This window comes from Alligator mississippiensis, chromosome 16 (assembly GCF_030867095.1).
Source record: "Alligator mississippiensis isolate rAllMis1 chromosome 16, rAllMis1, whole genome shotgun sequence".
Lineage (NCBI taxonomy): Eukaryota > Metazoa > Chordata > Crocodylia > Alligatoridae > Alligator > Alligator mississippiensis.
Window position 1 is genome coordinate 6029138 of NC_081839.1, and position 14355 is coordinate 6043492.

The following is a 14355-nucleotide window of genomic DNA, read 5'->3' on the forward strand; positions in this document are numbered from 1 at the left end:
TAAAAATGGTTTCAAGAATCTGAAATTTGTTTTCATTCGGCATTTGAATAAAATCTAGATTAAAAAAATGACAAACAAAGTAAACACTTGCCCTGAATAGCCAAGAGCCTGGTGGCCAGGGCACTCTGCTGGGGTGGGGGGGATTTCAGGCTAAGATCCTGCTCTGTGTTATTCTGAGCAAGGCTTGAACCCAGGTCTTCACATCCCAGACTCTTGACTATACTGGGATTAGGCCTGTTTCCCAGTCTCACCAAAAATTTCACCCGGAAGCTGAGAAATCTTTCCAATGAAGATTTTTTTTTCAAATCAAAACCATAGAAAGTATCATTTCTGATGTGCGGGCATTTTCAACCAAATGCGTTTCATTAAAAGTTTCTCAACCACCTCTAGTAATCCATTCTTAGATCCTGATTTAACTTAAACACATGGGCCTAGCTTTAAGCACGTGCTTTAATTCCATAGACTTCAGTACATGGGCAGGTGCTTTAATCACATTTAAAAATTGTTTCTTTAAGTAAGATCTACAAGCACCCATAGCTAGATCAGGGGGTGCTTATTCATTTTTTTAAAAATCCACTGAATTCTGCAAAGAAAGGAAGGAATGGGGTAGGGGATTAAACAAAACTGAATCCAAAATAATTCATTTTACATCAAACACTAAAGATCCTCAATCTCAGACTCCAGTTGAGCAAGGGAAAAGTCTGGCCATTAGTCAGAGATTTAAATAGTCTTTCAGGCAGCCACTGCTTCAACAAACAGGGGTAGTTAGGCTACAAACAGATGTGGCATTTGACCCAGCACAAAGTGCAATCATTCAGACATCTATAATTGTTGTCCTAAGATAAACCCTGAAAAGGTACATGGGATAAGAAGTGTTAGGCTTGTCTTTGAACATTGCAACGTGCATTTGAATGGCTGTCCAGGGACTGCATCATTGAATCAATGGCAGGAAAGCAGCAGTGCATTAAGCCGCTCGCTACACCCTGGCTGGAAAGGGGATGTACAATACATGTCAAGCCCAGGATTTTTCTGTTCTGGGACCAATACAGGTGCACAACTTGTCCCAAGACAAATGCAACATCTGTTCCTAGCCTTAGGTCATCCCAGGAAATGTAGGCTCAGGTTACTCTGGGCTTTAGGGAACAAGAGCTTAAATTATATCTGGAAAGGAAAAAGACAGAACTGCATAGACTTGGCATTGATGCCAGATGCCTGCGGTACCTCAGCTCTCTCAGGGGTGGGTAGCCAAGAATTTCCTATGGAAAATCCTTAGACTGGGCATTGTGAATTTTTTGTGCATTTCTCTCCATCCTCTGTAAAGGCATAGTATACTAGAATTAAATCAAATGAAAGGGTGTCAGCCTTTGACTACATAACTGCTCTAGGAACCATTGTCTAAAGTTCTTGGTCAACTGACTTTTTTCATAGAAATAACATCTCACTCTTTAGCTCACTGCGTTTCCTCCCACTCTGTCAATGGAAAATTATTCTCTGCAGTAGTTTCACTAGTGATTGCTCCGGTCGAATGTTAAACATCCCCAAAGGACGAATTTGGGGTGAAGTCCTGACCCCACTAAAGTCAATGGCAAAATTCTATACGTTTCCACCACTTCCCATATGAAAGTCATCCACTGCCAGGGGAAAAAAAAAGTTTCCTGATGTTCAGCGTGTGTTTTCCATTGCTCACCATTATCCCCATCTTTTTATGCCCACTTACAACAACATCTAAAGCCATTGCTCTGCCTCCTCAATGTCATTTAAAGTTTCAAGGGAAATTTTCAAATGTGGTTGGACAAAGGTGGGCAGACAAATTCGCATCTAGGCACTTAGGGAAAAGGTCTGATTTTTCGGAGAACTAGCAGCTCCTGCTGGCTTTCAGGACTTCCATACATGTCTGGAAGCGCTGCAAACCCTTGAAAATCAAGACACTGCCTTAGGTGTCTCAGGTTGGATTGAAGTCCCCAACATCAGGTACTCACCTTTGAAAACTGTGACGCACTTTGCAAAGCCTCTTCACGTGATCTTAAAATACACATATTAACATCCATAGAGTCCAACCTCTTCCCTGCTTGCCTTGGCTTTACATGTCCGAGTGCTCTCCCAGGCATACTTACAGCAAGTCGGTATCATTCCTAACAATGTCACATGGCACTGGCGGTTTAACCTTGGCCTCAGTTTCTAACTCTTCGGACATATCAAGTGCACTTAAGCATCCGCACCAAGAACTTTTTAAAATAACGTGATCTAATTCATCAAAACCATACTACCAAAAATAGCTCTTAGTCACGTGAGCAAAGTCCTTCACTTCAGCAACACTACTTGTGTGACTCGGTTTTTTTTACAGATATGGCCCAAAGAGGTAGCCTAAACGATCTCCTTATAACGAAACCCTTCTAGGTTTTGAAATCCTGATGTGCAAACAGCTGCTGTTGGCAGTACGGGAATCTCCACTCCAGGAATTTAAAGAGCTGTTATAACCTGAGAACACAAAACACCAGGAGACTTTCCCTGTGCTTGATGAAGGGTGTCTGTGCCCAAAAACTGGCAAAGAACAATTTTTCCAAGTATTGAGTTGGTCTCATCAAAGATATTACATTTACCCAATGAACCTTGCATAACATGAAGGATGACATGAAATAAAAAGAATGCAGCTTAGCACATAAAACTTTGAGCAGAAACAAAAAAAGAACAACGAAGCCCTAACTAATACTATAATTAAACACTGGCAAACAACTTTCCTGGGGAAATAACCTCTTCACTAGAGGGACCAAGCCAGGGGAGGAAAAAGATCAAATTTTACTATCCTTCCTTGTGATCCTAACACCATACAACATTGAAACTTGAAAGGTTTAAATATCTATTAGCTTTCTCTTTTCCATTCCACATCAGTGCGGACAGGCCCGTTTGGCCTTTAACTGTATGATTCTCAAGCAGTAACACAAAAGTCATGATGGATTCATATTTTCATGAAACCGGTTATTCGTTGCAGGTTTTGCAAAGTCCTCGTTGGAAGAGAACTTAAATTTGAAGCATCGGAATTCTGCACGACGCTTGGGAGAGATCGTGATCCGTGTTCTTTAAACTGTAAAGCAATTTAATTTAACGTAGCAATTCTGTCTTGTACTCATGGAAGAAATGGCGACGGTGCTCATGAGAAGCAAAATGAAATGAACCAGCCAGTTGTTTCATTCAGTCAACAAGGCACTGCAGAAAGGCATGCACAGAGCAGGGCACAAGCTTGCAAGGCAGCAATCAGTGGATTCGTGATTCAGATTTTTTTTTTTTTTTTTAATAACGTTTAATGTCAGGAGCCTTTTTGCCTTTACGTAAAAAGAAAAACATGACTGTTGACATTTAAATGGTCACCAGTCACAGCCAAGTAAGCCGAAGGTCCCGTCCTATCAACCTTTTGCACAACTGTAGACAGCCAGTCAAATTATGATACAGAATATTCTAGGAGAATTTCAATGTTTCCAGCTCTCCCCATCCCATACAGTGTTTCATAATATTTCGTGTTTATCTCAGTGTTCCAGATCCTGGAGTCCCATGATTAAATTAAAAGCTTGATTAAAAATAATAATAATAACTTTATGCATTTAAATGAAAACAACATTTGTTTTCAGCCTCTGTTGATGCAGAGAATACGTTTGAAATGAGATTCCTACAGGCTCCAACTTAGGAAGTGCCACAAAGTTTTAAAACCAGACTGCATGATTTTTGAGTCAAGATCTTGTGATGTTTTTTTGAATGCTTAAGGAAGGTCATACCAGAGAAATCAAATTAAATCAAGTTATTTGTGACTTTATATAATTAAAACGTACTCAGAAAAAAAAAATCTGGTAAACTTCCTTCCTTAGTCAGTTTTGGGGAAGTTCACCGCGGTGCAGGAAACCCCTTTCTGATCTCATGGGCTATTTTGAGTGCTGTTCTACTCCAAGAGACTGCTTTAAAATGGGTCAGTGTGGGATCCCATGTGTATTGCCATAATTTTCTACATGAAATACGTTCAGTTTATGAACATTTTTTTCCTCTCCGACAGCTCAAGAAACCTACCCTGGGCTCTGAGAGCCATGCTGGCTTATTTCCAGCTTGTGCACTGGCCACAAGTAAAAACGCTTTGCAGCGGCTGTAGCTGTGCTGCCTTGCAGGTCTGAACGAGAGCGCAATCATCTTAAGGCAGCGGGAATGCAGAAGTGGTTTGGGAACTGGAATTTCAGGACTACTTCTGCAGCTTGCTGACTATTTTACGCGCGTGGTAGAAACAAAGCTTTGCTTGGTGAGGTCCGTAAGCCATCACGCAGAAGACTTCACGCAAAGAAAAGAAATGGTCGGTCTTATCAAGAACAGAAGATGTCCAGCAAATAGGTCTCGAGTAACACTACAACAGGGATGGCTTTTCCTAGCTACCAGGAGAGAAAATAAATATGTACCAAGATATGCACATAGCATTTGCCTTTGCTTTACAATGTTTGGAAATCTCTAGTGAAATCACTCTAGATAAGGGGTGTAGGGACCAACAGTTTTCTGGCAAAGCATACTTAAAACTCCAGCAGCTGGAAACAAATTTTTCTAACAGTTTATATTGCAGGCAGATTAAATCAACAAGTATGGGGCAGAGGCAGTTAACAGAGTCCAGAGCATCTTGGCAAGCAAATGTTTTGCCTGCTCTTGGTTTTACAGTCCGGGCTGCCACGGGGAGAGCCGCCAACCAAGTCTTAGGCTGTTTGGCTTTGCCCAGATTGCTGGTATACAAAACTTCTATAAATAACACTCTTCCCAAAGCAGGAAAAAGATTGTAAAGTCCAGTAATAACTTACATGGCTGTTGAGCAAACTGCTTTTGTGTGATGTAATCCCTTCATTTTTTTGTAGGTTTTCAATCGCCATTTCAAGCTAAAGAAAACGTGCACATAAAAAAAAAAGAAAAAGAAAAGAAAGGAAATCAGATAGTTAGCAATAAGCCAAAGATCTGTCTTTTATATCTGAGTAATGATTAATGCTTTCTATCCACAGGCTTGTGACAAAGAGGCGAGTAGATGAGATACAGACCTCAATGGATGAAGCCACAGCAAAGAAATGTTATTGTACCACATGCAAACTAATTGTACAGCAAGAACATATGAGGGGTGAAAGAGTGAAACTAGGATAATTTCAGAGCTTCCATGGAATACGCCCTGTTCTTAAAGTAGATATCTTTTGCCTTTCCTTTGCCCCCTATATAGCAAGTCATTCATACAAAACTGCTCCTTGTAGAAACATGGCTAAGTGGAGATTCACTACATAAAATTAGTGTGTCACCATCATCTGACCGGGAAACCCACATTAATAACTTTAGTTATTAGCACTTCCTAAGAAGTGAGAGCTGCTGAATGAGATGCCAAATTCTGCAAATATACTGATTGGCATGAGTTTTCCGGTCTAAAATCCTACAGACATGGGGACAGGAGGTATCAGATCTTTGTGGCTTAAGCAGAACTGGGCCTTGTCTGTGGCTGGATAGATCTCCAACCAAAACCTACATCTTTCCTTAGGAGACACTGTTCCCTCCCAGCCAGGACTGTGTTGGTCTTGTGTACCGATCTATGCTGTTCAGCGGAGTCTGTCATGTAAGACCTCCTCTCAAACCTGGGGGAGGTTTACTCTGAGAGAAGAGAAGGGAAATAATCCATTCTCCCAATACTAACATGCAGACAAGGGGCTCTTGGAGCTACTGATCTGACTCCTACGGGAATACAGATCCCTGGACAGTGAGTGTCAGAGAACACCGGCTGTTTGCAAGTGAAGAAAACTAACCAAAAAGTCCAAGCTTAGGGCTTGGGCACGTACCGAGCCCTGCTATTCATCTCCAGTAAATACACACATCAGAGAAAAGGCCAAGGCAAATCATGGCCCAAACCAAGCGACAGGACAAAAAGGCACATAGCATCTTGGTAACTAATGACTCATAATGCAAGTAAGCAGAGACATTAATTATTCTTCTTCCTGAATGTGACTTGGTCCAGATGGCTCACAAGCTGCAGCCGTATGGAAGAGAAACAGTTCAGCAGAAGCACACACATGGAGCATCAACAGCATAGATCGGCAGGTGTGAACGTTACCACATTAGCCAACAGCCAGCAGCCAGGGGGCAAGGTGCTGTTTGGGGTTTGCACTTTGCTAGCCAAAAAGAGGGCAGCCTTCCTCTGGTCTCCTTCGTATGTTAGCCAACTCTTTGCAGTCCAGTTTGCAATGTGACTCTCAGGAAGGTAGTCATAAGATAAAGGGAGAATCAAAGCAACTAGTTTCAAAGTCAGCATCTGCCACACACCAAAGGGAGTGGATGGATTGAGAGCTTTTGAAGTTGCATTCAGTAATCAAGGATGTGGCTTGCACAGTATCTGAATAAAGATAAGTACCCAGCCTCCTACACAAATCTCTCCAGCATTAATTCCTTGGTTTCTGCTCATTAAATCATAAGACATGACATACAGAACAGATCATGCAGGTTGTAGCACCCGTTGGTTTAGCATTACACTATCCAGCTCAAAATAAGGACTAGTCTCAGGGACTAAGTCTGCTTCACTGGTTTCTAAGGAACCTCCTGTGAAATAACCATGAGGAACCAAAACTCATCAACCGTTTGTTGACGCAGCCTTGAAGAAATGAGTAAAAGTATCAGAGAGTAACACCACTTTCTTCTCCTGATCAGGACAGAGAGAAATAATGAAAGTATCTTCATGGTGTGCACACTCCCATAACACAGTGACAAGGAAAATGAAAGCTGAAAACACCAACAACACACATACACACATTTCTACAGTCTGGGTTTTTATGTTGTACATCTGCCAACATCCTAAAGTTGCAAAAATAGTCATCAGAGAATTACACTTCTGATGATCCCAGCAATAGCACACCCTGCAGGAAGATGCACCAAGTCTCTGGTACTTGGGGATTTCAGTGCTTTTGGCCGGCATAAAACTCATGAGGCTGGATGTGGTGTAGTTCAGCAGAGCTTGTTAAAGTTGCTATATCTTTCACACCATCTCTATTCCAGGTTTAGTCTGAGTAAAGAGAAGTACTGGATCTCTTGAATATGCTCCAGGGCACATGGCAAGCCAGAGACATGCATCACTTAAGGGTTTGCCAGGTCATTTCATGGTCACGGATGTACAAGGTGATGACAAGTCTCTATTAACTGCTAGTCACTAGCTGCTAAAGAGGGTGACAGTGTGGGGATTATACCAAAAGAGCTACCATCACATTGATTAACTGGGTTTGGAGTGGATGGCAAGATGACAGAGGTTCTGAATAGCTATTCAGATGAAGTCATAAGCCGGACTTTGCATTTCTGAGCTTGAAGTTGAGATTTATTGATACAGATACATACACGCCTCTAGCTACAAGCATGATGGCTGGGTACAGCCATTGCACCTATTGCACTTTAAGTGCACAGAAAGCACCCTAAAACCATAACTGAACAGACATTCGCAGCTCTTATAGCACTTCAAAAATGGCAGATCGTGCTCTAAATTAATCCTCGGTGACTGAGGTACGAGACTAAAGTGCATTCTGTTAGAGCGCTTTATCGAATGTCTGTGCCAGATCTTATTGAGGGTTAACAGAGCATTATTGCCACCATCCCAGGGGATGTAGCGCAGGGCTGCACTGTAGCCTCAGGCAGAGCTTGTTTGCTCTGCTCAAGTGCCGGACCAGCCCCGTCCCCTCTGCTCCCAGCTCCACCTTCTCCCTCTAGCCAGCTGTGAGCTGCAGCTGGGGGGAGGAGGGGGAAAGAGGTTCTTTCTCCCCACAGATGCCCTGGCCCTGTGGCATGCAGCTGCCTGGCCAGGAAGGCTGCAGGGGAAGGCCTGGGGTGGGGAAAAGAGTGGCACATCAGTGCCACCCGTGGCCAATGTAGGCAGGCTCCAAGATCCCACCCCGCCAACCCTGCTCCAACAAACAGCCAACAACTGTTCGGTTTGCTCACGCTCTAACTTATAGTGCTTTAAGTAAAGCGCAATAGAGCGCTTCTCCCAGAGGCTTTGTGAGTGTCTGTATTTAGCCGATACGACTTACGGTTTAAGCAGTCTGGTAGAGGTGCTACCTATAAACCAAGAGCAGCCCCTATTCCAGCCATAACTGCAGCCCTGCAGAGATGTTGGGAGCAAGTTTAAACACGTGCTTGTTCCTCAGTTCAAACAAATCGCTACCAAGTCTTTACATCCTGCGCCAGACTTTTTCTTTACAGGCCAAACTTCCCGTGATAAAACTCTGCAGCATTTCTTATGCTGCTGCTAGTTTTTGAATACCAGCTTTTGACCGCAGATCTCTTGTCTGAGGATAGTCCTACCTCTCCCCACGCATGTCTTAGTGTCAGCTTCCCTCCCCAGCCCTCTCCACTGCCACGTTCCCTGTCGCTGCCAGTAATATGACCACCTTTCCTGCTGGTTGAGGCTGCAATATGGGAAACATTTGAGGCGCAGGCAGAAGTGACAATTTTCACCTGATCTGGCCCCTGCAAGCTCTCTACCGCCATAACTAAACACAAGTGCATAGCTGCAGAGTGCTTTAAAAGAGCCCAATCCTGTGAAAATCTGAAGGGTTCAGATGAAGGTGCTCCAAAGTGACCCTCAGTAACTTCTGTCTGCATGCTTGGACTCTTGCCATCTTTGCACCGCACACCCAAGCTGTATCCAAATCCCCCCTTGCCTGGATATTTGTATGAGCTACGCTTTGCTTTCCAGCTCCCTAGCCAAACCTCTGAAGTCCCCATTATATCCAGCTTCCATTATAGCAACTTCACCTACTCTGGCCTTTTCACCACCCTGCTGTCTTCCCTTCAGTCTGTACAAAATGTTGCAAACCATCATTATTTTTTCACCCGTCAATGTGACCAGGGCACTCCCTTTTTGAATCCCTCTCCTATTTCAACTTGTCACAGCCTTCAAACCTCTGCAGAGCTCTCCGCTCCCAGCTGCAGCCTACTCTTACGCTTCCAAAAATACATTCTCCCCCACAAACTAACCTTCCTCAAAGAAACTTTTTCTTCCGTCTCTGAAAGCAAGACACATTTTTCCCACACGCGTGCAAAAAGTTACCCCTGCCAAAATCCTCAATCAAGCAAAATTCAATCCTGGATTAGTGACAGCTCTTTTCAGTATGAAAATGCAAGGTCTTCGAAGTCTCATTTCATACATTTGCAGGGCTAGAAATGAGAATTGTGTTGGGCAGATTTTCAGAAATAGTCAGGAATCAGCAGCTCCCACTCTTTTCCCCCCAGCTGCTGTCCACATTGGGAAGTCTGGCCATGTATGGCTGTGATTATGCCTCCATATTTCAACACACATCCACTTGGACAGAGAAGGTGACCCCCGTCCCAGCAGAACACCAGCTCCAATGAACTTCTGATAGCATGTATTTCTAGGCCTGGAAGGTCCTTACATAACAGCCCTGACACACATAGCCACAGGTAAGCTATTTTAGCTCATTTATAAATATTTATCCCTGTAGAGTTGTGTTCCTGGTAACCAAGTATTTGAATTTACAGGCAGAAGAACAAAAAAAATAATGCCAAAAATATTTTAAAGTTCTAAAATAAATGTTATGCAACATGTGGCATATAAAAAAAAATACACAGTGCCACAGGGAACCACGAATGCTTTTCAGTGAGCATTCAGAACAAGCTAATTAACACACTCCTAAGTAGAGGGGTGTGAATAGTCTTTTTTTGAGGCTACCTGGGTGAATTGAAAAAAGAAAATTCATTTAGGATGAACTGAAACATTTCAGTTTCTGGTATAATCCCTTTTTATTACATTAAGTCAAATTTAAAAAAAAAGAAGATATTTTGAAATAAAAGATTCCATTTTAAAACGGCAAGACAAAATTGACTTTTTGTATTTTTTAGGCAAGACTGTTTTTTGCCAAACCCCCACACTTCGCCCAGCTGTGCTCATAAGTGATGAGACATCCCAAACTCCTACTGATAACATGCTTATCCAGTACCGCACCACCGTGTCTTCCATCACTCTCCTTTACATTACATTTCTCAATAGACACAAACACAGAGCTAGTGATCTGACGTCTTATTTTTCTGAAGTCTTTTCTGTTCCCTTAGAATAATTCCTGGCTCTGTAGCGGCAACACCTGCAGGGCTACATACCGTTGCTGGAGAGGAACGTGAAGTATGTGACAGAGAATGTCTAGTGTTTTCCATCCCCCCATGAATGAGATAGGCTCCTGAGCTGGAGAGGATCTGACTTCCCCCAATGTCCATGGTGATGCCCACCATGCTGTGAGAGGGAATGGCTGTAGGAGAGGATGCCGCTGTAGTCACCTGAGCTCCACCTCCCTGTGGCTCGAAATAGGAAGCTGCACTGCTGGGGGCGTAAATCTGAGCTTCGGTGTTGTAGGAGTAGGCAGCTCGTCTGTCAAAGAAACAATAGGGTTAGGATGTGAAGCACACGCAGGCGAGGGGGGCTTAGTTGCCTAATCTCACTTACAATAGGTTCTGCAATCTGTACTAAATTTTAAAAGAGCCTTGGCTGTACTGTGGCTGGGATTTGCTGCATTGAAATGTAGCTTCAATGTAAAAGTCAACTTTGACAACACTAATCTCACCCGTGGCAACCCTGAAGTAGGCCCCAAGCCACAGACCAGAGCATTTGGCCTTAGACGTGCAATGTTGGGACATGCACTGTAATAATGCACGGGGTCTGGGAAGGGCCATCTCAGCCTGGCCTGTACCATAAACCTAAAGGCACCTATGTCCCATTTATACTTTTAATTGCGCTGAAATTTTGTTTGTACTAGATAAAGTCTATTTAACTACAGGGAAATACCCTCCTTCTGTAAATCCTGCTCGTTTGCCCATTTTAGTTTATAGCAGCACCTTGAATGAAATAAGCTATACCAGTTAAAGCACTTCCTTACTGGTACAACTGTCTCCACAAAATGTTTTGCTGCTAGAGAAGTCTCATTACAAAAGCCACAGCCTGGCTGGCAAAAGTTTCTAATTGTAGACCAGGCTTGAGGCTTGGAAGTGCCCATTGAAAACACAGCTTAAAAGCATAAGTCATTTGAACTTTTGCCAAAACTTAGGAAGTACAAGCCTTAAGTACAAGAAGGACTTAAGAAGTACACGGTAAACAGAGCTGGTTAATTTTTTTTACATCGAAACATTTCCCTGCTCTCCCCTCTCCACCTCCCACTAAATAAAATGGACTTTAAATCAACAGAACTCTTTACATTTTTTGACATTTAGTTAAAGAACCAGAAATTAAGTCTCATAGGAAAGAGAAGTGTTTTATAAATTTCTTGTGATATATTGGGAATTTTTAGACCACTCATAATGAAGAGTGTCAGCCATTGGTCAAGTATTTAGTGGCCAGACCAGAGGATCCAGCCTTCGGAGAGTCAACTAGAGAAGGAACCTCCTTCTTGCAGCAACTTAAGGAAATTCTGAAGTTTGGTTCAATTCTGCACTGGGCAAATTTTCATCCCAGAACATTTCAAACCAAGCAAGTCATGGACTTGAACCTGAGTATTTCACATCCCAGACAATGCCCTTGTCCTGCTATCCCCCCCTCTCCTCCACCTGGCTTTTATGGGCCCCCATTTCCAAGAGCAGCATTGGACAAAATAGTATATTTACAATGGAAAATACAACGACTGACAGCATACACAGCCCCACATGAGTACGTGAAATGGTGAGTAAGACTTTGTGTGCATCTCCCCAACTGTGCGGGCTTTGATTCTCTCTCAAAGAAAGCAAAATGGACTTTCACTTCTACCAGAGGGGCTTTCTGTAGTGAATGAGAGGAGGTTCTTACATGGTCCCATTGGTGTAGACAGCCTCTCCTCCCTCCACATACTGGACTTGAGCTGGGTACACGTGCTGCACAGCTTGCACCTGAAACAAATAGCAAAATGCCGGGTTTATAGAGGAATTATTTTTAAAAAGCAATGGCAAAGCTACACACACACACTCTCTCTCTCTATATATATATATATAAATATAGTGTGTGTGTGTGTATACACACACACACACACACACACACACACACACACACACACACACACACACAGAGCGATAGCACTTAACGTGGTGGCCAAAACGGTTCAAGAATCAACAACTTTACCTTGACATTTGGATTATTTTTGGAAACCCCAAAATTCTGGGGCATGTGTTTATGTTCAAATCAAAAGGAGGCATGAAAATACACAAAGTAGGCAATGGCCATCATCGTGCCTGGTTCTCCACTTGCAGCCCCATGTACCCACTGCATTCACACAATTTAGCACCTTTTCCATAAAATAAGTTTAGCCCTGAAAATAAATCTTGACAGAAGAGCAATTTTTTTTTAGAAATAGTCCAGCAATTTTAAAAAATAAACATGCCTCCCAAATCTTTAATGTTAGACAGGCATGGGAGAGGGGTGCTAAAGAGAGGTTTCATTTTAATCCTTAACTGTGGGAGTCTCTTCTGTTACCAGTCCAAAGCAAGGAACAATCAGATGCAGGGATCAAGGAAATTGCTCTCCTTGCCATCTCAAGTGTCCCAATCATACACAACTAATTAAATATATAGATTTTAGCAAATAGATGCTGTATATGGTTTCAAGAGACACCCAGGGGACATGGAGGTTAGGAAGGGGCGGTAGATCCTATTTACTCACTGATTATTCCATGGCAATAGCCATTACTTCTCCACTGCATTGACCTTACCTGCTGTGGCACCTGCTGAACTCTGGGAACGGAGATTTGCTGCATCTGAGCTCCTTTGGGAGCAGAGCCCGTCGCTTGAACCAAAACCCTCTGAAAGAATAAAATATAGAAACGTCCAGTTAGGTTCAGTCTTACCCTTAAACCCAGAGCACGTTATTCCAGCTAGCCCACCTCCGGCCACACTTCCTAGGGAACTGGCTCCAAATCCTAAAGAGGCAACAGTCCCACACTAGGTTTTATATTGACCCATGTCCATTCCCTGTCCTAATGCTTCCCTCACTAGCCCATCTAATCTAAAATTACGGTAAAGTTGGGACATAGCCCCAAACCCCACACTAAACAAAGCAAAACCTGCAATCTGGATCCAAGCTTTATGACATGGGCCCCTCTTCAATCAGTCATCCAAGGAATAATAGAAATGAGCTGGTTTTCAGAGACAGGTGTTAAAAAAAAAAAAAAAGGTCAAATCACAAGTCAACTGGAATAGTCTGTCCTCCCACCTCTACATGTTCTCCTGCCAGGGAAATGTTTTCCAGTGCTGCTATAACAGGTCACTAACCTTTCTGCAAAAGCCACTTCTGTCATGATCACTACCAGTAATACAGCCAAGACATTCTTGTGCCTCCATTCAGCTGTGTAATCTCACTCCTGGAAGCCCTGCCTGTCCCTATCGTTTTGCTACTCATCCACCTCTTTGCGCTATGTCTGACATTGTTTTAAGCTTGAGGCAGAGGCCCATGTCTTATTTGACCCATGAGGTGTCTTGTACACTTTTGCATGCTCCAAAGTATGTGAATGGGGAGAACACCAAGGATAGAATGGAATTATTTAGAGTGGCACGTGGGAGCGTAACGATGTATAGTGAAACGAATGTGCAAAATGCAGTTAGGCCAAGTATCAGGAAAAAATTAATTACAGCTTTTAGGCAGTGCAAAAGTCTCTAAAAGGGAGTTGCTGATGCTTTGAAGACTACCAGTGTACTGGATATGTTAGAAAAACTGCTGTGAGAAAGAATCCTGGAACAGAAACAAGACAAGTCTACTAGAAAGTAACCATTTCTACTAGCCATAACCAATTGTATGGCTTTATAGTATTACCTATCACCTTGGTATCTGTGCACCCCTGTGTAATATCCATAGTAAAAGCCCATGGGTTGTAAATGCTATTAAATGCACTAGAGTCTTTAACTAAAGCTTGAACGAGCTTTGGTTAAAGTAACCCCACTGCCATTTTTCAGTGTGGGGATGCTGATACACATGATGTTGGAGTCTGATGGCCCGTGGCAATTCCCACTCTCCAGCAGACTCAATTAATTGATCACTCGAGTTGGCTCTGTAATTACAGCGTGTCAAAGCAGCCTCAATGTATGTGTATAGATGCCCTTATGATAACAAAACCCTGATGCACTTATATTTAAGTAGGTCCATTGAAATCAATGAGAGTAGGACCGTGTTGAAGAACTTTGCTGAATCAGGATCTAACCTATGCTTATTCACACAAATTACTGGACTTCAAAAGCATTGCTCACTTGAGGCCCCAGCTTGCAAAAGTTTAACATAATAAAGTATGTTCTCCATGTTCAAGGAAAAAGGTTAGCATGGTTAATGGTCAGCAAGGCTAATTTAGAAAGCAGATAAACTCACACTGGATTATA

The 14355-nt window shown here is 42.8% G+C and overlaps 1 protein-coding gene across 5 annotated transcripts in view; it reads right to left on the reverse strand.

Annotated features, from left to right (window-relative positions):
* The window catches only part of RFX2 (regulatory factor X2), an 87950-nt gene that overhangs the window by 27769 nt on the left and 45826 nt on the right, over window positions 1–14355 (reverse strand). For 2 of the 5 annotated variants that reach the window (XM_019485384.2, XM_019485383.2), the window contains exons 3-6: window positions 12702–12791; window positions 11807–11886; window positions 10138–10402; window positions 4818–4892 (exon numbers count right to left, since the gene is read on the reverse strand). In XM_019485384.2, the coding sequence (XP_019340929.1) occupies window positions 4818–4892; window positions 10138–10402; window positions 11807–11886; window positions 12702–12791 (510 nt within the window). The remainder of the gene's footprint in view (window positions 1–4817; window positions 4893–10137; window positions 10403–11806; window positions 11887–12701; window positions 12792–14355) is intronic. The other 3 variants (XM_006266810.4, XM_059720025.1, XM_019485385.2) reach the window with 3 other exon arrangements.